The 21904-nt window shown below is 41.3% G+C and overlaps 2 protein-coding genes across 10 annotated transcripts in view; one reads left to right on the top strand and one right to left on the bottom strand.

The window, feature by feature from the left end:
• FRY (FRY microtubule binding protein) overlaps nucleotides 1-11292 on the top strand; it is a 194176-nt gene extending 182884 nt beyond the window's left edge. For 6 of the 8 annotated variants that reach the window (XM_060273790.2, XM_060273787.2, XM_035115757.3 and 3 more), the window contains 6 exons: nucleotides 126-224; nucleotides 1533-1616; nucleotides 5839-5856; nucleotides 7920-8030; nucleotides 8749-8951; nucleotides 9893-11292. In XM_060273790.2, the coding sequence (XP_060129773.2) occupies nucleotides 126-224; nucleotides 1533-1616; nucleotides 5839-5856; nucleotides 7920-8030; nucleotides 8749-8951; nucleotides 9893-10151 (774 nt within the window). In that variant the 3' untranslated portion in view covers nucleotides 10152-11292. The remainder of the gene's footprint in view (nucleotides 1-125; nucleotides 225-1532; nucleotides 1617-5838; nucleotides 5857-7919; nucleotides 8031-8748; nucleotides 8952-9892) is intronic. The other 2 variants (XM_035115759.3, XM_035115762.3) reach the window with 1 other exon arrangement.
• Nucleotides 8294-20731, bottom strand: ZAR1L (zygote arrest 1 like). Of its 2 annotated transcripts, none has more exons than XM_088668233.1 (4): nucleotides 18219-20731; nucleotides 16216-16308; nucleotides 15019-15093; nucleotides 8294-8585 (listed from the first exon to the last, which is right to left on the bottom strand). In XM_088668233.1, the coding sequence occupies exons 1-4, from the start codon at nucleotides 18909-18911 to the stop codon at nucleotides 8436-8438; spliced, it is 1011 nt and encodes a 336-aa protein (XP_088524359.1). In that variant the 5' UTR covers nucleotides 18912-20731; the 3' UTR covers nucleotides 8294-8435. The 2 variants fall into 2 exon arrangements, with proteins under 2 accessions (XP_088524359.1, XP_060129784.2); XM_060273801.2 differs by lacking the exon at nucleotides 8294-8585 and adding an exon at nucleotides 12716-13343.
• Nucleotides 20732-21904: the final 1173 nt, after the last annotated feature.

Genomic DNA, 21904 nt, shown 5'->3' with positions numbered 1-21904 from the left:
GACAACTATCCAGGGCCTGTCATGTGGGATTCTCCCCATTGAGTTTGGTATATAGCAGAACAGTTATACTGATCTCACTGAACGAAGTAATGTTGACTATAGGATCTTTATTTTAATGTTTCTAGCTTCTCTCTTGTGGACTTCTTGAGAAACTAAAGTTTAGTGTCCTAGAACTACAAGAATATTTGGACACATATAACAACAGGAAAGAGGCAACACTTTCGGTAAGCATCATTTTTGGGTGTAATGGCTTTATCTATTTCTGTATTCCTTAATGCAAAAAGTTACTACTTTGTTTCAAACCTGCAAGAGGCTCATTCAGTGAATTTACCTTTAGAGAAAAATACCGGATTATTTACAGTACTCCATCTCTATATCTTCTTTTTTCTGTTTTTAGATTATATATCTGATTGGACAAAACTCAAAATAAATCTGGCTTGCAATCCTAAACACATTTACTAGGGAACAGGTGTCGTTGAACTTTCATCTGAGTAAATGTGCTTGAATCTGAATAGGTCATTATATACATTTTAATCTGTTTTCATTCAAGACTTCAGTATTGGCCTTACCTGTGAAAGGGATATATGTGTGCATGTAAATCTGCCATCATTGTAGGAGTGGACCAGCAACTGGTGGTAGGGCTGGACGATGGAGATTAGTACACACCAGAAAAATGCAGGCTTTAAGCCAACCAGCTAATACAGGCATAGGCACTTTCTTCCCGAGGGAAGAGGGGTGGAAGGACACACATAGAGAATCAGAGTGACTTAGTTCTAGAAATATACTGTTTTAACACCCTACCCACATCCAGTGAGCGCCATGACATCTCCTTAACAGACGACAGATAAAGGAGGAACTATTTTTAACTTTAATAAACAAAGAAGACAGAGGACTGTGAATGGGGCTAACAAGCACACAGAAAGTCAAATGCAGACAAGGGGAAACAAGTCTGTAAGAAGGAGAAAGCTTCTGAGAATCAACCACATCTGTCATTGTAAAATCTAAACCGAGGGCTCATGTGAGAACCCTAGCCTGAACTTGTTGTCTGAGCAGCGATTTTTGCCTTCAACCACCAGGTGTAGCTCCAATCTACAATGGTGGCAGATTACATGCACCCATGATATTTCTCGATATGGGACAAGGATTCCAGGAAATGTTTTTTTTGTATTCGTTATAAAAGGTGTAGTACTGTATCTAAATGTACCCTAAAATACAACCAAAACTATTTTCATATTCACTGGCCATCAGGTTATTATTTATTTTATTATTTATTACATTTATATCCCACCTTCATCTTCCAAGAACCTCGAGGTGGCATACATAGTTCTCCTCCTCCCTATTTCATCCTCACAACAACCCTGTGAGGTAGGTTAGGCTAAGAGACAGTAACTGACCCAAGGTCACCCAAGTGAGCTTCATGGCTGTGTGGGGATTTGAACCCTGGTCTCCCAGGTCCTAGGCCAGCACTCTAACCATTACACCACACTGGCCTCAAATAACTTTATACGTCTGTTTTTCTTTCCAAAATACAGTGGCTGGCAAACTGCAAGGCAACATTCGCTGGGGGCTCAAGAGATGGTGTTATCACCTGTCAGCCAGGAGACTCAGAGGAGAAGGTAATCAAGGATTTGATCTGTTATGTTGTTTCTGCAGTAATTCCATATGACATCTTGACCATGGTAAAAGCTTTTGTACCTTCTATGTTTGTTTCAGACCATAGGCGCAATCTAATATATTGCAGCCATAGAACATAATATAAGTAGGTACTACATATTCCTATCCTACTCCAGCATATCCAACAGAGCATTCTTGAGAAGCACAAAAAAAGAGAGAGCATGTGGAGGATTGCCTAACAACACTTTAAATTTTCTTTTACCAATTCCAGATGACCAGGAATTAATATGGAAGCAAGTTGACAGATATGTACTAACCAGCTAGCCATGTGCTTTTCCCCTAATACTCCTTCCATCTTAATAGCTGTTGTGCTAGCCTGCAACTTTAAGGAAATATCCAAATATGAAGGGGTGGTGGCAGGAGTCAGGCCTCACATCTGGGGCCCACCCCCCATTTATAGATTGCCCAGTTTCTAATCCTATTGCTTCTAGGGTCGTTAACGCCAACTCTTTTCCACAGCAAACTTCTCAGCATGCCATCTGAACCCAATGTCATGGTGAAGTATCCTTAGCTATGATCTGCAACCAAGAACAAAGCACAGATGACATGCTTAGCTTAAACCTTAGCTTGGCTGCAACGCCTTAAGCTGAGCTAAAAAGGATTGGGCTGTAAACTGCTCTGTGGGAACCAACACATTCACACGGTACCAGTAATCCTTAGTCTAGTGCAGGCATCCCCAAACTGCAGCCCTCCAGATGTTTTGGCCTACAGCTCCCATGATCCCTAGCTAACAGGACCAGTGGTCAGGGATGATGGGAATTGTAATTCAAAACATCTGGCGGGCCGAAGTTTGGGGATGCCTGGTCTAGTGTACTGTGGCATGCAAACCAGGCCAGATTTTCATTTCTGGGGGCAAGGCAGGTGATGGGGTCCTGTCAGTCTGGGAGCCTCTCCTCCTTAAGCTCTTGGTATGTGGAGAAGCGCTTTTCACTTGCCCAGCTAAAGTTTTTTACTGTAGCACATATTCTATGATTAAACTGATACTGAAAAGAACCCTGGCACAAAGGAAACCCTGGTGTTCATGTAGCAGTTCTGGACAGCTTTTGTGACTCTAGTACAGACTAGTGTAGTGGCTGGCAAAATGTTTCCAGTCACGTGATTTATTTTTAATTGACCTTTGTAAAGTGAAGCTATTATTTTCGGCTACTAGAGAACACTTTGTAACATTCAAACTTTTCTATTCAGCCCAAGGAAAGCAATTCATTTCTGTACATCTCTGTACAGTGATTTGCCATCCATGCTTGGTCAAACGTTTCCCAGATCACCACGGCTTATTTTAAGACAGAAAGGAAACTGTAGCACCTGAAGACACCATGTTGCCTTTTTTTCTTTTTTAATGGCATTTACTAAGCATGGCCAAAGCCAAACAGCTCCCCCGCCCCCCAAATAGCCTGGGGCTGCATCCCACAGTAATGCCTTCGAAAGGATAGAAGCAGTTAGAAATATAAGCAACTATAGCATCATGTGTGGCCAACAATAATTAAGAAAAGTGACAAGGTCTGGATACCTCCTGGTATGCCCCACGTAAAGTCCATAAATAACACTTTGGAGGTCCCAAGCCTCAAGGAGGTTAGATTGGTTTCAACCAGGGCCACGGCCTTTTCAGCACTAGCCCCAACGTGGTGGAACACTCTGTCACAAGACCAGGGCCCTGCAGGATTTGACATCTTTCCGCAGGGCCTGCAAGGTGGAGCTGTTCTGCCTGGCCTTCGGCTTAGACTCACTCTGACCCCTTATATGGGATTTGGTATATAAATTTTCCCTTGGCTTTTTTGCTGGCCCATGTAGGACCAGCATGGATAGCTGGCTTGGGTGAATATCTGATTTATGGGCTACTACTAAAATGAGGCTGCCTTTTAAGCTGTATTTTAATTAACTGTTGGTTGTTTGTTTGTTTTTTCTATTACATTTTATTGTAATTAGTGTTAGCCACCCTGAGCCCAGCCCTGGCCAGGCAGGGCAGGGTGTAAATAAAAATTATTATTATTATTATTATTATTATTATTATTATTACCATCATCATTACTATTAAATAGTGCATGAGGAAATTTCTATCTGAAATATGACCATTGTCTCCCCGCTTCCCACCCCATAATGATTTGAGTTGGTTTTTTTGTTTTGACAAGGTTGTACCTCATAATGTCTTAATTTTACTGTTCTTGGGGTTTTTTGCACTTCTAAAAAATCTTTTTCACTTTACTCATTTATCTTGCTTTCTTGTGTCACCTGCTGTTCTTTCTTTGTACACTGGTTCTGCTCCCCTTTGGGTTTGGTGATATGCATTAATACAGGGACAAGGGAAAGTTAGTACGAGCAGTTTTGAGGTCATTGTACCAAACCTTGGGACTTTCATTCTGCTTTTTGATTCTGTACTGTGCTTCCAAACTCTTATTCAGCAATATTGATAGCTAGGTTCACTTTTGGATAAGTGAAAATTATTGAGGTGACCATGTTGATTCTACAAAGGAGGATAATAATGAATTAAAACTGCTATTTCTGTATTACTACAATGCTTAGGGGAAAATCAGCTGATTGCAGCATGAACCTGATTTAGCTAAATGCTAAGTCTTCTGTAAATGCTTTGAGGCCTTTTTATTTATAAATAGCAGCAGCCCCAATCCAAAGTTCCTCCCATTTTATGAACCTGTGGGTACTTACCTGCCAAACAGGTGGTTGGTTTAGCTGCCTCGATCATCAGATACTGTGTTTGAGGGACCTGGATTCATACACCTCCGTGCAATATATTAGGTCTGTTTAAGGTGATCTTGCAAGCATTTGTTTGATTGTGCACCAACACATTTTCATCCACATGGAACAATCTTTGGCAGTAATGGAATAAATTCAAGAAGGAAATTTGTGTATGGAAGCTTCCTTACACAGGTCACTCTTACTAGAAGAGAGTGTACATGGCTTCCTATTAGCATTATACAAACCTATCTGTCTAAAAATATTTTATACCACCCTTCATTAAAAATTCCAGGGTGGCTTACAATACATAAATACCAGCACAATAACAGCAGCTCATTGCAGTTCAATGAATACAGAAGGTGCTACATTATTTTCATGCCAGATTTTCCCAGTATATGTTTTTAAAATAAAATTGTATAAGCCCCATTGAGCTCAGTGGAACACACTCCTGAGTAGGCATGTATAGAATTGCACTGTTAGTGATCTACTGTATTAGTTTGTCCTGGAATGGCTTAAGCCTCTTACATTCTTTGCCATTGAACATGGCCGGTTGTAACAAATCAGTATTCCTGTGGAGACATTCAACCCACCCCATATTCCTGGCTTAAAACTGAACATTTCCCTACTTTTTCCTATGCCAAATGGCAATAGATTTACATTCTTAGGGTAAGTAAATTCAATAGTTAATAGTTGTAAACCTTTGTATTCAATCAAATTTTACATATTCAGATAGTATCCCAGGGTATGAAAAATGTTGAGATGTATGCCCAAAATGCATACAGCTGCCAGTGCAATTCTACATCTGTTAACAGCTTGTCTCATCTCTTTGTTTGACTTCATATTTACTAGCATGGTGCTGGATTATATCAGCTGCATGGCATTTGACACTATGAACCTCCATGTGCAACTGCTAAAGCAACAAACTTCCTATGCAAATAACCTCACACGCTTTTATAACCAGCCACCACAAAATAATTAAAACTGCAGTTATTTTTGTGTTCATGCCCGTTTCAATGGAACTCTGCATATTAAAAGTGTGCATTCTTACTCCGTGGAGGCACTAAATCCTGGTCAGCATCGAGATTGGCTACAGAGCCTGTCTATCGCTGAACTATAATGGATGCCTTGGGTGCAAAAAATTCTATAGGTGAATTTTAAGAGCACTGAACTGTTTCATTTTGAAGGCGTAATGACCTATTTTTAGAGTAATACAGACTGGCTTTCAGAAAAAGTTATGCTCAAACCTAGATAATTACAGTGACTGTATTAGAACTGTGATTATTCAAAATTTTGTTTAAACAGCTGGTGCCGTGCATGTTGTGCAGTTGATACATTCTGAATCACTTAGCAAGTAAAGAGAAGTGCTAATACTGCTGGCAGACTAGGAAAGAAGCCTGTGCTTTTCCAGTTGCATGCATTACACTGACACTATACTTTCTTTCCTTTCCTTTTTCCTGTGCCATGCTTGCTGTGTAGCAAATGGAATCTCTTGCAGTAAGTTAAAAGTTTTCATATTCTTTGTCCATTAAAATATGGACTAATGCACTCTCCTACTTCCCTATTTTAACTCTTAGCACGTTTCCCCCTTTTTCTTTTTGTTCTTATTATTCAGTTTATTATTACAAGAAATGCTTATACTGTACTGTGTTTTATCTCAGTTTCCTGGGCAGTTCGAATATAGTTTACCATATTTATAAATTCTCGCCTTGTCACATGCACTTTGAAATTGTTATATAAATTTTATTTGGATAATAATCAAAGCCCTCACTTGCTTATCGTGTGGAGGAAGAGAACAGAAGTAATGGCTCTACTAAAACAAGTAATTTCTGTACTGCCTTTCACAAAAATGAGAGTGTTTTTCATTCTAGGCTAAATTGAGAATTTCATTATGTAACACAGAATAAATTAATCTAATCCATTTTAGAGTATGATGGATGATAAATCCATCCTCCCCACATGTACAACTGAGGGAATCCCTTTTCTCATCTCAGGGATTCCTCAATTTATTGGAGCCAATTTATCTCCTCCTTCCTTGTCCCTCATCAGCCCTTAGCTGCAAGCTCATACACAGTAGTGAAGCAGCAATTGCCTGGTGTTAAAGGACTATACTGTACATGACTCCTATATGAAGCTCCAACTCGCCTTTTCCTTCCTAAGGCCAGATGCACATGCACCAGTTATAAATGCAATACATCGATATGCCATCCAAACATGATTTCTACTGCTTTCAAGTGACCACACAGAATGGATTGTGTCCACCTCCCCTTTCTCACTGCATAACAAGGCATTGTCATGGCACAGAACTATTGTGGTTCAACACTATGGTCATAGGCACCCATTCACGGAAGTCATATACAGTATTTTTAAGTTTTTCAATTTAGCCAGCCATTGTGTGTCTAAACCAAGTCACAAATGCAGTTTGAAATAAATTGCAATTTCACTTTGGAAGAAGTGGGAAACTCCTGCATCAACCCAATAAAGCACATTTATTTTTATTTCCTTGACTAATACAACAGACTTTAATGAGCCAAGTCCGTAACATTTCTTTTAGGAAGAAATGTAGATTGTATAAATGCAGGCAGGCATTCTAATTAAGCAACTACCAGCTAAGACCTCAAAAGCACAGTGTTTATATAATGGTATTTAAACAAAAGTTGTGTTTGGATGTTACAGTAGACGATTATTGATTGCGATGGCAGCAGGCCACAGTGAGCTTCAGGCTTCTACACTCCCCTCCAGCATGGCCATTAGCAGGAGATAAAAAACCCCTCTTACTTTCAGTTTTAATTAACCAGTTTAGCATTACATCTGCACTGTCAACTTTATATAATGCATGGTTTAAAGTTGGCTTGTTTCAAATGAATCATACTTAAGATAACTGCAGTTTATCATGTTCAAGTGTAACAGTAAGTTATAATTAAAAAAAAAACAGAAGCAAAAGCCATGCCAGAGGGAGACCAAGGAAACGAACTCAAACTTCCCTCCTTCCAGTAGCTCCTTAGAGACCAACTAAGTTTGTCATTGGTATGAGCTTTCGTGTGCATGCACACTTCTTCAGATATCTGATCTCTGAAGAAGTGTGCATGCACATGAAAGCTCATACCAATGACAAACTTAGTTAGTCTCTAAGGTGCTACTGGAACGATTTTTGTTTGTTTGTTTCAACTACGTCAGACCAACACAGCTACCTACCTGTAACTGAAACTTCACTCTTTGCTCCCATAACAAGAAACCATGGTTTATTGTACAATTGAATACAGTTGTTGTGATCATTTGGAACAAGCACTTGTGTCACCAACAGATTAAAACTGTGAGGCACATTATATTGGGGTAAAAAAAAAATGCCACTGAAGTTCTTTTGGTGATGTAGAGATGGCACATGCTTCCCATACTCTCCATACATTCCCTATTTACAGCAGTATTTGATCTTATTTCAGCATTGTTTTGTAATCCCTGATTCAGTTTCTATCCCCAAAACACTTTATTTCTTATGGAAAAATAATGTCCAACCTGTTGCTTCTTAATAACTTACCCCTTTTACCATTTTATTTCTTTAGCAATTGGAACTGTGCCAGAGATTATATAAGCTGCACTTCCAGTTGTTGTTGCTTTTTCAGTCGTACTGTAAACTCATCGGACAAGTGCACGAAGTTAGTACAATGCCAGAGGTATGTTGCTACAATCAAGCCTTTTGCTGAAATAATTGCTCTGTGTTCCTGTGTGGTGTTACCGCAATCTAACATATCTTAAATGAGGGCTACTTGTTCAAGATCATGAATGATAACTATAAAGAGGTGTAGCACATTCTATTAGTTTAGAGAAAATGTGGGTGGATTTCAAACTGGGTACTTATTTTCTTACATTTATAAGCTGCTCTTCCTGTGTGGAGTTCACATACATGGTTCTCCCCAACTCCCTTTTATCCTCACAACTCTGGGTAGGTAGGTTGGCATGAGAGATAGTGCATATCCCAAGATCACCACTGAGCTTCACTATTCAGATATAAAGTACAGTAATGTTTTTATACATTCACTCTTCTATCAGTATTTCAGTATACATTCACAAATGGATTTCTATATACATCTTGCACATGTGTTGTTGTTGTTTAGTCGTTTAGTCGTGTCCGACTCTTCGTGACCCCATGGACCATAGCACGCCAGGCACTCCTGTCTTGCACTGCCTCCCGCAGTTTGGTCAAACTCATGTTCGTAGCTTCGAGAACACTGTCCAAATTGAAATGCACATGTGTATTTCAATTTTATTCAAACACCCAGTTGCAAGAAATAAAGCTATCACTCTGTCCTTGAATGGTGCGGATTTTATATTTTCTCTGCTCAATAGAGAAAACTTGTACATTGATGAATGTAATTCTCTTTTCCTTTACAGCTACTGAATATGTCACGAGAGCTGAGTGAGTTAAAGAAGAACCTTAAGGAAGCTAGTGCTGCCATTGCAATGGAACCGCTGATTGTAGAATGTGGTACCTCTGAACCCATGTTCACCTCCACAGAAGTAGCTATTCAGTCCATGCTGGAGTGTCTGAAAAACAATGAGCTTGGAAAAGCTCTACACCAAATAAGGGAATGCAGGTAACTTGATCAAGTGGCTGATCATGACATCGTATTTTCCCTTTCTTCCTCTCAGAAGGCTACAGCTGTGTAACTTTGCACACCTTCATTTACGCTAACAAGTGTATTCAGATTCAGTCAGAAGGTATTTGTAATCATTTTAAGGCACAATTTACTAAGCACTTTTATTGTGCAAGCCTCATTTAAATGAAAACATCGTGAAACAGTGCATCATACATTAATTTCTGTGTGTCTTTTATGGGAGAAGTTCCTTATACTTTGTTCCTTTTTTTAACCATTGCACAAAGCAGTGATTGTCAAGTTGTGATGGGAAGTGCATGCAGCTCCCAGGAATGGTTTCTTCCACATGCATAGTTGGGGCCAGAGATGTACCTACTCCTTATTATAGTTGATCATTTAGTCAAATCTTTACCCAGGCCAGAGCTTTTTATTTATTATTGTAAAATGTTTTAGTTTACTCAATAGGCCTCGGATGCTTCTCCCTCTCATTTCTCTGTTGGCTCAGAGTTAGAACTCCCTCACTCATGTTTAAAACAAGCCTTATGTAGAAAGGGCATCAAATCCCCATAGTAATGTGTTACAGAAACACCTTGCTACCTCCTCAGTTTCCCATCTAGAAGTGTCTCTCTGTAGTTTGGCATGGTAGAGAAGCATGGGCCTCCACCTTCATTCCTGAAGGAAATACTTGTACCAAAAACAAATTTCTACTAATAGTGAATCCCATGTGCCTATATTGTTTATTATCTCATGCAGTTCCCCACAAGGCAACTGCAAGGCTTATTTTTCAGTGGCATGGAATTTGTATACGAGTTGCCCAAAACAGGCATATGTAACTGCAGGGGAATTGGGAAGGGATTTAACTTGTACAAAAAATCTATTTCTTGAATAGCAGAGAGATCCTTAAATTAATGCTGGCTTTTTAAATACTCATTTCCCTGCAGGAGTTTATGGCCCAATGACATTTTTGGAAGCAGTTCTGATGATGAGGTCCAGACCCTACTGAATATTTACTTCCGGCACCAAACACTGGGGCAGTCTGGCACTTACGCTCTAGTGGGCTCCAATCAAAGCCTGACAGACATCTGTACTAAACTGATGGAGCTGAACATAGAGATCCGGGACATGATCCGCAGGGCTCAAAGCTACCGAGTCATCAATACTTTTCTTCCAGACTCCAGTGTTTCCGGCACAAGTCTCTGACAAAAGTCTTGTGCCCCTCTTTTCATTCAAGTTGGGATTGCTTCCATGCTGGGGCGAGGTGGTTCAATGCCTTCTCAGCCTTAGAAAGACTTGGTCAAGTTGTAGTCAGTCTTGTTACCTTTACAACATTTTCCAAGAGGAGCTGGGCAGTGTTTTCAATGTGTAGCAATACTGCAAGGACAAAGGTAGCATAGAATCCTTTGTTTTGAGCTGCACACACAAAATGCATTTCACTGGACAACCGCAGTTCACTACTGAAGAAGTGACTTCCATACATACCAAAGACTACTACACTGAACAAGACTTCCTTTCTAGAAATTATTTTTAGGTTGGCAAAAGTGCAATCTTTCCTTGAGGATGGTTTTGTTTTTTAATCTTGTATATTTTTCCCCCTTTTGACCAAGTTTAAAAAATGGGCAGAATGAAGCTAGCGACAGGACACTGTGAGACTGTCTTTTTGAAAGCTGAGAGCCTGTGTGTATGAAAGAGGTTGTAAAGGACTACAGTTTTAAATGTACACTGTAACGTAAATATGATTACTGTATCTTTTGGGGGAAAACCAAGCTGCTATGAAGTACATTTCCTGATGTTGCTAGGCTACTGTCTTGGAAGGTACTAGATCCTGTTGTAAAAGGTCTGTTATTAAGGCCAAAGTACCTATGAATGGACAAGGAAGATTTTTTTAAAAAAGATTTTGGCTTCTTTTTACTAGAGGGTTGCTTTTATGAATATATTTATAATACATAAGGATGGTTGGTCTGGTATACCTTGCTATTTTGTAGGAAAACATCGCATTGCTGATTTTAATTCTTTTGACCTGCCCCGCATGGATATTTTAATTTATCATACATTGTTTAACAGTTAAGAAATGGAAAGTGAATTTTGAGTTGTACTTAAGAATTTTTTTTGGTAATATGTAAGTTTTTCTTGCACTTAACTGCTGTAATGTGTTAAATGGGTGCATGCAAATCTTTTTGCACATTTAAGACACTTTTATTGCAGCATAGTCTCAACTTATTCACTCTGTAAATACACTTAAAAGTTTTTTGTGAAGTACCTTTTAGTTGATATTTTGATCAGAATAGGATCACCTAACTAAAATATCAAGGTCATAATATATATACATATGCATATATACAAACATGCCTGTGTGTGTACTGATTAATATGGAATGAGTGTATGATAAGGTACAAAGGCAATTCCTTTAAGTCTTTCTGAAACCATATCAATATTGCTTTCAATTGGTTTTGAACATGCAGCCATCACAGCACTCAGATAGCTGCTTTCTAAATACCCATAAGGGAGACAGAAATGTAATCTCTCATTTGACCAGAAGCAGCTTTGAAAAATAGGCTGTTTATTCTGAAGTTGGCTTCAAGTGCATACCCCTAGCTGGATGAAAAATGGTGTATGTTTCTCCACTCTTAAGCGGGTTAGTCCTTCAAACAAAATTGAAGTAAAGTACTCACATTTAAATTGTAAAGGGGAAATGGAGGTTGCAAGAACGAGTTCATACACTATTTTATGCAAATTTACAGAAGTAGTACACTTAATCATTATGACTAAGCAAATATGCTGGAAGTGTACCCTTTGGGGTGAAAATGTAATTCTTGCTCCTCCAGCAGCTCTGGAAAATAAGAGCCCACACTGTCCTAGTTTTAACTACCTGGAAAGTGATTCAGCTATAGTTCTGAGTACATGAGAAAGTAAAGCAGGGTTTTACACATTTTCCCATTAGGTGCTTGCAACTTAGATTTTATATGCACTATATTGCTGCTCCAATACTGTACTGTTGAAACCAAGGGTAGTTTTATGCTTAGCCTACCTCCATAATCCTTACGTATGGAGAATATTTCTGCCTTTTGCTGAATTTCACTCGTTCTTAGTGGTATCCTATCCTGCCATCTGTGGCAAGCCTGTTCTCAACTTTGTGCCTGCCTGTTGCAGTACTCTTAAATAGCAAGGAAGAAGTGCGTTCTTACATGGCATGACTTGAATGCTGTCTCTACAAAAACACCCTTGCCACCATTCTGTTTGGAAGAATACTCTAAGAAAATGCTTATGAATGTCAGAAAACCAAGCTATTTGAGACACTAGAACTAAAGCTGATTACCTTCTCAAACTGGCCTAATCTCCCCTACTGATAGGTATCTTGTCCAACACCTTACTCACTTTCCTAGACCGAATTTATACAGAGAATGTGTGTGTATATATTTCAGATCACCCCATTGTACAGCTATCTATACTAATGTCAAACTATGCCACTTCTAATACTGCCACTACAGGCCAACCCATATTTCCTTTTTAACAGTTGCTACCAGTGCTATTTACTTATTCTTGGCACTCTGAGCACACTGGATGCAAGACAACTACATTTATTACCATATCAGTTTGTAAAATGAAACAAGGCAGGGAAAATTCATCTTCGTAAGTTACTTCAGGAAAGAAACTCAACTGTTTTCATATAACATACAAGGGCAGAGATTCTGCAAGTCATGATCAATGTATGACTTTTAAATCTAACACTTATTCAGAGTTGGAGAAAAAAAAAGCAGACCATCTGCCCAGATCAGAATTACTCTGTTTATTCCATTTAATAAATATTTTCCACTGCAGAGATTGTACCAGAGGGCAATATATGGCATAGTTTAGTTTTTATTAGTTTTAGAAGGGTATGCAAAGAGACAGCTCACCTTTTTATTAGTAATTTGTCATTACAGTACAGTATTCATAAGGGTAAATGAAACAGCATCAAATGGCCAAACCTGGCCCCTTGTAGAAATTTTAGGTTTCCTACATAGAAATTCCTCAATTTCCCACCCTTCAATATAGCTCTCATGTACTATAGCTAGTCTTCCATATTAGCGACTATTACAATTGAAGTGGGATTCAAATTCATTACAAGTTACCCCAATAAACTACAAATATTTCCTAGCCTTACAAAAATCTTTACTCCAGTATCCAATGCCGGGTCAGAAGCCTAAGGTCAAAGCCATGTTATGAAACAAGTAACAAAGTGCATGGTGCCATGTGCAAGAACAGCACAAATTAGATAATGTATTTGAAGCTGTAAGTATTGTCACAAGAGAGTCTTTTGCCTTTGCAGCGGCCACACAGCTCTTGACGGTGAGGCCTCTTGAGGTCAATGTGCCTTTTCTTCTGGGGGCAGGAGCAACGAGTCTTTGCACAGATCTTTGGATAACATATTTAAATTAGTGAACAGATCAAACGTCTCCTCCCAAAGTTGGCTCCCTGCTACCAATGTATTTTACAGTATGCTAGTTCCATAATTCTATTGCTATTTCTCTTAATTCAGCACTGTGACACCTTGGCTCAGGGCTCCTGCCATACCCTGTTTCCCCTTTTTTAATACGTAGTCATAAAGTAAGCCATGGCAGGGTTTTTAAGCATTTGAGAAATATAAGACATACCCCGAAAATAAGCCATACTTCCGCGCCACAGAAACTAACCCCCACAGGCACCTCCACTCAGAGTCACTCCATGCGGCCGGCACTGCAGGAGCGCGATCAGCTGTGAAGCGGTGCTCCAAGAGCGCCGCTTAACAGCTGATCGCGCTCCCGCCTTGCTGGCTGCATCCCCGCGCTCCGCCTTCTCGTCCACCGCCATCCCTGCCGCTCCCGTGCTTGTCGCCACCACTGGGCTCACTGCTTATTCCTTGCCTGGCCCAGCCAAGGAGCCTGGAGTGCCCTGCAGTGGCCTCTGCCTGGCCTGGCCAAGAATGCCTGCCGCCCCGCCACCAGTGGCCGCTGCAGCGCCGACCACTCAAGAGAGCCCAGCAGCGCCCTGAGCCACCACCCTGAGCCGTAAAAACCATACCAGTAATAAAAAAAATAAGACATCCCACCGAAAGTAAGCCACCCTGTGTTTTGAGGGGGGGAAGTTATAAGACGGTGTCTTAAAAAAGGGGAGACACCGTAGTTGCACGTTCTACTTGTTTTGAAAGCAGCTCAAAAGTGCCCTGTTCCTATGAATGAAAAACCTGCAGCTCCAGGGCCTAACTTCAAGGAGGGTGGGGTGGGGTGAGATAAGATCACCATCACCACCCCACATTATTGGGATTAAAAATAAATAAAATTGTGGAAAGCCATTGTCTTCAGTGTAGAGGGTAGCTGTGAACAATGCAGACATGTAGCTCCCAGGGATTACTTCCCAAGAGAACTTTGCCTGTTGACAGAAAAGTTTGCCTTCTCCTGCTGTACAGTTTTCTGTTGACAGAGCAAGATCTAAAAATGGTTTGCCTAATAAAGGCAAACCGTTATTTTCTCATACTGTTTGCATAGTCAAATACAAAGTCAAGAAACTCTGGTCATAAGCTGGCCAGTTCAGTTGTCTCTTTAACCATGTTTTAGAAACGGGGGTATGCTCAGTGCTGAATTCCTTTTGTTTGGGTATACAGGCAAATTTTGCTAAGACCACGCATGAGATGCCAATTAGCACAACTTGAAACATTGCTACAAAGAAACATTTATCCACATGCATTGGAAATGTTCTTCCAGGCCTATGGAAGTCAATTTGCTATGGGAGATTTGCCAAGTATTGTACACTTGCAGAACCCAAACTCAGTTGGTAGAGCACAAGGCCCTTACGTCCCAGGGCCATAGGTTTTATGCTGGGCAAAAGATTCCTGCATTGCAGGGGGTTGGGCTAGATGATCCTTGTGGTCCCTTCCAACTCTATCTATGATACCAAGCCTCCTAGAAAATACCCCCACAGCTAGTCTTGGTGCTAACAGTAAAAGAAGCTAAACATGACTTCTCCATATTTTTTTCTATTTCCTGAACACTGCCGTTTAAGGTAGGTAGGTATTTCTCACTGTTCAACACATCTTAGGAAACATGTTACTTACACGGCATTGAATTGCTTCCACTTTATAAGGATTAAAGCTCTTCTGACATTTGCGACAAAGCTGTTTAAAGTAAACCTATGCAAAGGAAGGTGGTTGCCATTAGAAGAGAGCCTTCTCAGATCAAACGTCTAGATTTGTCAATTCTTCAAAAAGTTACGCATACAGAGCAAAAATAGGTTTACAGGCAGAGGTTTCATTGATTCACAACACTATATTCCAGGCATCCCCAAACTTCGGCCCTCCAGATGTTTTGGCCTACAACTCCCATGATCCCTAGCTAACGGGACCAGTGGTCGGGGAAGATGGGAATTGTAGTCCAAAACATCTGGAGGGCCGAAGTTTGGGGATGCCTGCTATATTCTATTAAAATTTCAGGATTATCTTGCATCCTTGATGGGCTTTGTCAGGGCAGGGGGGGTGGCCTTCTGTTTAAGCCAATATAAAGCTTTCTTCCAAACATAGCTGCTTCAGGGAGATTCACAGGTAGGGAGGACAGGGTTAACCCCCTCCCTGGTTGCAGCCCCCCAAATTCTCCTCCGGCCATTGCAATTAGGGTTTGAAAAAGTATGGGCTCCAATGACAGGCTTCTTTCAGGCCTAATTTCAACAGGATGGACAGAAGCCTGAGGTCATTAGGAAGACCTCTGCAGCTGCTTGTTAACCCACAGGTGCTATGTTAACAAAAACATGTTTTAAGACCTCCCACTCAGACAACATAAGTGAGCTATTTTTTAGCTAACAGGAACAGCTTCCATTCAGTGTCTCCAAATATTCCACTGAAAAGGTTCCAGTACTAGCATTTTGTCAGGCTTTAATGAACAAGAAACCTGATTAACATATTGGTAATACTGGTAGTTCAAAATAGTTGTTGGTAGAATGACAATAGCATCAGTATCTCCTTGCTATCTTCTGGTCAAGAAGATGAAAGTGTGGCATCATAAATAAAACCTAACATGAGCATTCTGCTAGTCTACAAAAGCTTATACTACAATAAATCAGTCAGCTGCAGCAGCAACAGTCTTTTGGAACCTTAAAGACAAACACAGCTATCTGGAAAATGTTCAAAAACCCTTTGCAGGTTTGTGAAGCACTTCAATTCATAAACGATTCTCCACTTTCTGATAAGGTACAGCAACCCTTTTGTTTGTACCCCAAAGCAAGCCCTCTAGAAGCAAATTTTGTTTTTTCATCTAAATACCTTATTGGTTCCAGAAATGCACCATACGTAAGCACTTTCCCATCTGGTCTTGCAGTCGTTGCAATGGAAATAGCCATACTTCTGTTCTAGGAACTGTAATAGAAAATAGCTGATTAGCAGCATAATAAATTAATGTGTACCACATTAAGAAATCTTTATAGTTTTAAGCCAACTGTTAACATTTGCAAGCTTATGTTTCGGGCAGGCAATGGAAAATGCAATACCGGTATGTTATTAATGCTTACTCTACATCTAGTCAAATTGAAGCGGTTTTAAGAAACAATGTATCCAACTGCAGTCTGTCAATAAACTACAGGAATTGTATGGATTGTGGCCAACATGAATGTGGTTTTGAAAACTAGTTGTGGGAGCGCAATAGATATTAAGTGATTCTGTAAACATACCGGTACATTTTGTGTCATTTAGCTCATACTTCATGGACATATGCAAGAAGGGTATTGCAAAGTTTTCTGCAGAGTACGGTAATTTTGCTATTCAAACACCAAAAACCTAAAAAATACTTTGTCACCTTATACCACCCTTGCAATGCTGACAGATTAGTCTAGCAGAAATCTTATGGCATGGCCCAAAAATTATAGTCAGAAGTCCACCGCACAAAGGTTGCCATCTTATGTACATTTACTCAGAAGCCAGGTCTTTTTGAGTGTGGTGGTCTTCCACTGCAAAAATAAAAGAATCATGCAGGGTGTGGCTGTGAAAAGCCTCGTTTCTCACCACCTTCAATGTTCCTCACATGAATGCAAAATCATTCCTTTTCCATATTGTGTTATATGCCAAATTAACTTCAAAGGTTACAGTAAATAAGAGTTGCCACTAGGTTCTCAACCACCACCATTCCTCTTTTACTTACTACAACAGTTATAAAAACCATTATGTGGCCCTCCAGATGTTGACTGCAACTCCCATTAATCTTTGCCATAATGGGAGCTTCAAGCCCAGCATCCCAAGGGCCACAGGTCCCTCTCACACACAGGAGTCAAACTCATTTAACAAGACAGTGACTTTTCACAGACCATACCTAAATGTACTTAACGGTTTCTCCAAGTTAAGTGAAACTTGCCTCCCCATACGCATGCTTAGAAGTTGGGAGGCTGTACTCCTTTTAAAAAAGGAGCAGGGGGACACCACTGTCGGCTCCTTAGAGAAAATGTAGGTTACAGATGCAAGCAAACAAGGAATTTGGTAGGTCTGTTGGAGCTTTCCCTACAGCCAGAAGCAGCATTACACCATCAACACAGCCCCAAATCAAATTTCCCAAGGACTATTAGGATCTTGGTGGATTCTTGTGTGAGTTGATTACATGAGGAGTTATCCTTTACTGTACACACAGCTATAAACAAGCCTGGCTTTCTCAACTCAATTTAAACGTTCCCAGGCTTATATTGAAATGTTGGCATCCTTCACCAAGAACGCCTAAGCTTCTAAAAAAATAAGTGCATGGCAGATTAGCAACCCAAAGGGTCCAGACTCAGTCCCCAATATCTGCAGTGAAGGAGGAGATAACAGTTCTGAATAGTCAGTGTATACTTAGCAACTTCATACGACAGGAAAGGTTTCCCACAACTCTTAACATTCTCTTAACATGACAAACTTAGTTGGTCTCTAAGGTGCTGCTGGAAGGAATTTTTTTTTGTCTTAACATTCAGCGAGTCTTGGAGCTGATTTCAGCTAAGCAAGCTAAAAAGGAAATAGGGGAGCTCCCTATTTTGGCTATTAAACCCACTTGTATACTGAAACCCGTAAGAACTGCCCATAGTCCATCTGCTAAACACGAAAGTATTCCACGAAAATCACCCCGAGGTGGATCCCACAGTGGACGGGGAGGAACGTACTGTAGCTAGAGAGGAGCAGGACTTAAAAAGTCTCCAGTAGGAGGCGCCTCACTCCCTCAGGGAGAATTGCAGGAGTCCTATGAGGCGGCCTTCGCGCCTTTTTTCAGCGCCCCTAGCGAATGATCTGAGGAGATCGAGAAGCCCACTCACCTGGAAAGCAGCTCTCTTGCCCTCAGTGGCGGGGGCGGCGGCGGCGGCGGCGTCTTTCTGGGCCACGTCGCCCTCCCCGTCCCGCAGCTGCTGGGCAGGTTCTTCTCCTTCCCCGCTGCCTGGAAGCTTCGCCTCAGCCGGCTCCTGAGCGCCCTTTTCCGGCTCCAGAGGTTTCTTCCCATCGGGCTCTTCGGCTTGCTGCCCTCCTTCTCGCCCCGTGGGCGGCTTCTTCTCCTCCGCCGCCGCCTCCTCCTCGGGGCAAGGGGAGAGTTGGCGGCTCTGCTGTGGCGGAGGCTCCCGCCCGAGGAGGCTCTGGAGCTGTCGGGACCCGAGCGAGCACTGCACGGCGGCGTCCACCCGCGGGTTGACCTGGGTGCCCACCTCCTTGGTGCTGGCTTTGCGGAGTCTCGGGGCGAGGCCGGGGCTGACTTGAGAGAGCAGCGCCTTTAGCTGGGCCCGCTTGTAACTGTCTAAATAATCCGGCGAGGACGGCGGCGGCGGCAGCGGGGCCGAGGAAGGGGCAGATAGGGGGCCCCGGTAAGGGCTCGGGATGCTGCTCCTGCTGCTCTTGCTCTGCTTCCAGCCAGGCTGCTTTTGCTTAGATGGCGGCCTAGGAGCCACGTTGTGGCTATGGCTGAAGGCGTTCCCATAACTTTGGTAGATGCTATAGGACGGGTAGACAAAGCGCTCCATAGCCCGGAGGGATAGGTAACTTTGCTCGCCTTCTCCCCGTGGCTTTTATCCTTCGAGGGGAAGGGCGTCTTAATTGGTGCTCGTTACTGCTGGCGGGCGGTAATAATCGCCCCTCCATTGATTATTACCAATTGCAAACTCTTGACTTCCTTCCCATGGCTAGGGGAGGGTGTTGGCAGGACTTAGGCCAAAGTAGTGAATATCCAAAGCAAACTCCTAAGCTTGCAAAGGTTTAAACACAAACACACAAGCGTCCCTGTGCAAACTAAACAACATTCCTGCTGGATCGAGACCGTTAAAAAGTTGATCAGACTGATGAACTAGGTCTCAGACTGTGATATATCCATGGAAACCATTGGGTGCTCCCTTGTGGAGAATTAAAGGCACTTTCCTAAATATCGGTTTTACGCTAAAGCAATCCATTTGGCTTCAGCTGCTTGATTACAAGTTTACGCCTGCGCTGCAGAACTGTGCTACCTTGAGTAGGAAACAGCTAGTTTAAAATAGGCTCTTGCATATGGAGGGCAAGGCCACAACTCCCCCCACCCAGTTGGGCCCATCTGCCTCACATAGATCATAGGTTAACATCCGAATACAGTTCGTATAAAATCCAGTGCATACAAAATCCCAATTGTCTTGTTGAATCCCAGATAATACATGTAATATCAACACTGTTCAGATCTACATAAGTGATAGAGCAACTCAAGAGTAAGTCTCATTGAGTTCAATTGGGCTTATTCCTATGTACGGTAAATAGGTATGACAATGTCGTCTGAGATATAATGCACATTTGCTCTGATCAAACATTATTGTCACAGATAAATGCCCAACAGAACAGGAGCCTGTGGGCAGGAATTTACAAAACCCCACTTCCATATAGAGAGTAGACGTTTGGGGACAACTGGCAAAATGAAAACAAACATATTCACTTAGCAGACTTATGAGAGACAATGTTTCCATCCTTGTCAGGGCTGAGCTGCTGAAGAGGATGTTTTTTTTAACCCACCATTAGTTTGCATGTAGATATAACCTTTCCCAACCACTGAAAGAAAATAGAAGCCTGTTCCACAACAGGGTTACTTTTAAGTAAGTCCAATTTACAATGGAACTTACATTAAAGTAAGTGTGCTCTGACAGTCATCTTTGCAGATTTTGAATCAGTTCACACAATGCATACCAACATTGAGGCTGAGCCAATCTGGGTCAACTCGCACATTTCTCAGCTCCTGATGTCTCACAGCTGAATGTACTAGCTGGTCACCCCAATATCCAAGTTGTGTGAGATTCCAGGTGCTTGTTCAGGGTCCGTGTTTCCTTTTGGAAGAGGCACACAGAGACTGGTGTCTTTATGATATATGGTTTGTACTTCTTGCACAAAGCCTTTCTCTCTTGGTTTTCCTAATTGCTCATTACCTTCCTTTTGTCTTCCGAATGGTCCATCACACCAGATGATTTCCTAGTCAGGGAACTGGCTTGGCTTGTACTGTATATTTGTATTGATTAACTTCTAACCTCTACTGGACTAAGTAATTAGGGATGTCTAGCACCCATAAACTCATACCTACACTTACTGCCTCAGAGGAGCATTGAGCGCATCTTTCCTCAGACCTTACACCTATCTGTCCTGTAGCTGTGTGTGTGTGTGTGTGTGTGTGTGTGCCATTGTGGACTTATTCCTCATTGATGTAATAAATGTGCATACTTTACTGGGTAATTCCCCAGTTACAGTGCTGAATATTTTGATTCATTGTATTGGATAAACATTACCATTACAATACCTGTAAATTAATTAATAAATCTGCCAAGATGTGCTATTTCCACTATCTAAATATGCTATTTTTATGCACTGATGTTTTGCAAAATTCTTAGAATGTGGGTGTATGTGGACACATGTTTGTTGAGGAGGCTTGTTAATCATTAATCGTTTATCTTTTTTTTAAATTCTGATTATTGTGTTGCTTTTCCTTCACAATTACATGTTTTTGTGTTTAAAGGCAACATTGAGGCAACAAAGAGATCAGTTCTGGTTTACCTGTACTTTCTAAACTGTTTTGGTGGTTCAGGTTTAGTTAACTCCTAAGCTAATTTAGGAGTAAAGCCTATTGCACTTAGTGGGAGTTACTTTCAAGTAAACACAGAAAGGACTGGGCTGCACAGCTAGGGAGATGTGAAGCTTCAATGAGTTCATGAGATTAGCTACACTGAAATCAAGGGAGTTATTTCCAAATAAATGGATTAAAATTCCAGATGAAATTCCTGGAGAATCTTTTTCTTCCATTTACCATGGCCATCCTAACATGTTAAAAATTATTGGCAAATGCAGATACTTGCTGAGCGTTAAGCGTTTGATATTTACAATAAACAGAGCACACACACCCCCAAACTTCAACAATAAGATTTGGATCCTACGGTATTATTTTAAAAAATGGAAACATTGCAGGAATGACCACTTATTATAGCTTCCTGTCTTTTAAAGTGCAACACATGGTAACCTGTTCTTATGAACCCCTCTTCTCCCCATGTGAGAGTACAATAAATGGGAAAGCTGTGGTCAGACTTCAAGCTTTATTTAGGGCGGGAGGGGGAGGGAGTGTGTTAATAACTCTAGAGACAAATTAAGTGGTCCTATCTCCTTGCTTCTGAAGGTGAAGAATGCATTGCTTGAATGATTAGAACTTAAACGCTGGCGGTCCTTGTGGGTGTGGGTGTGTATTGCCGCCTGCTCACAAGGTAAAAAAACAAACCCAAATAATTCTTCGGTGATCAATCGTATCCAGCATCGCCTGAGCTCTGCCAGTGCAGCTTTCTCCCGTTTGAAGCACAGTGTTTGAGGACCGGGACATTCGAAGGGAAACCAAAATGCTTGTTTACAACTATCAACCTTACTGTATGTTTGTGAAACATGGACCGCTTATAAACGCCTGGCCTGTCCAACTCCTCGAAAGATTCCATCAACGGTGTCTCCAGAAATTATAAGGGAATTGAAAGAAGTT

This window comes from Zootoca vivipara, chromosome 4, assembly GCF_965207765.1.
Source record: "Zootoca vivipara chromosome 4, rZooViv2.hap1.1, whole genome shotgun sequence".
Classification (NCBI taxonomy): Eukaryota; Metazoa; Chordata; class Lepidosauria; order Squamata; family Lacertidae; genus Zootoca; species Zootoca vivipara.
This window is presented reverse-complemented; position numbering and strand designations above follow the sequence as displayed.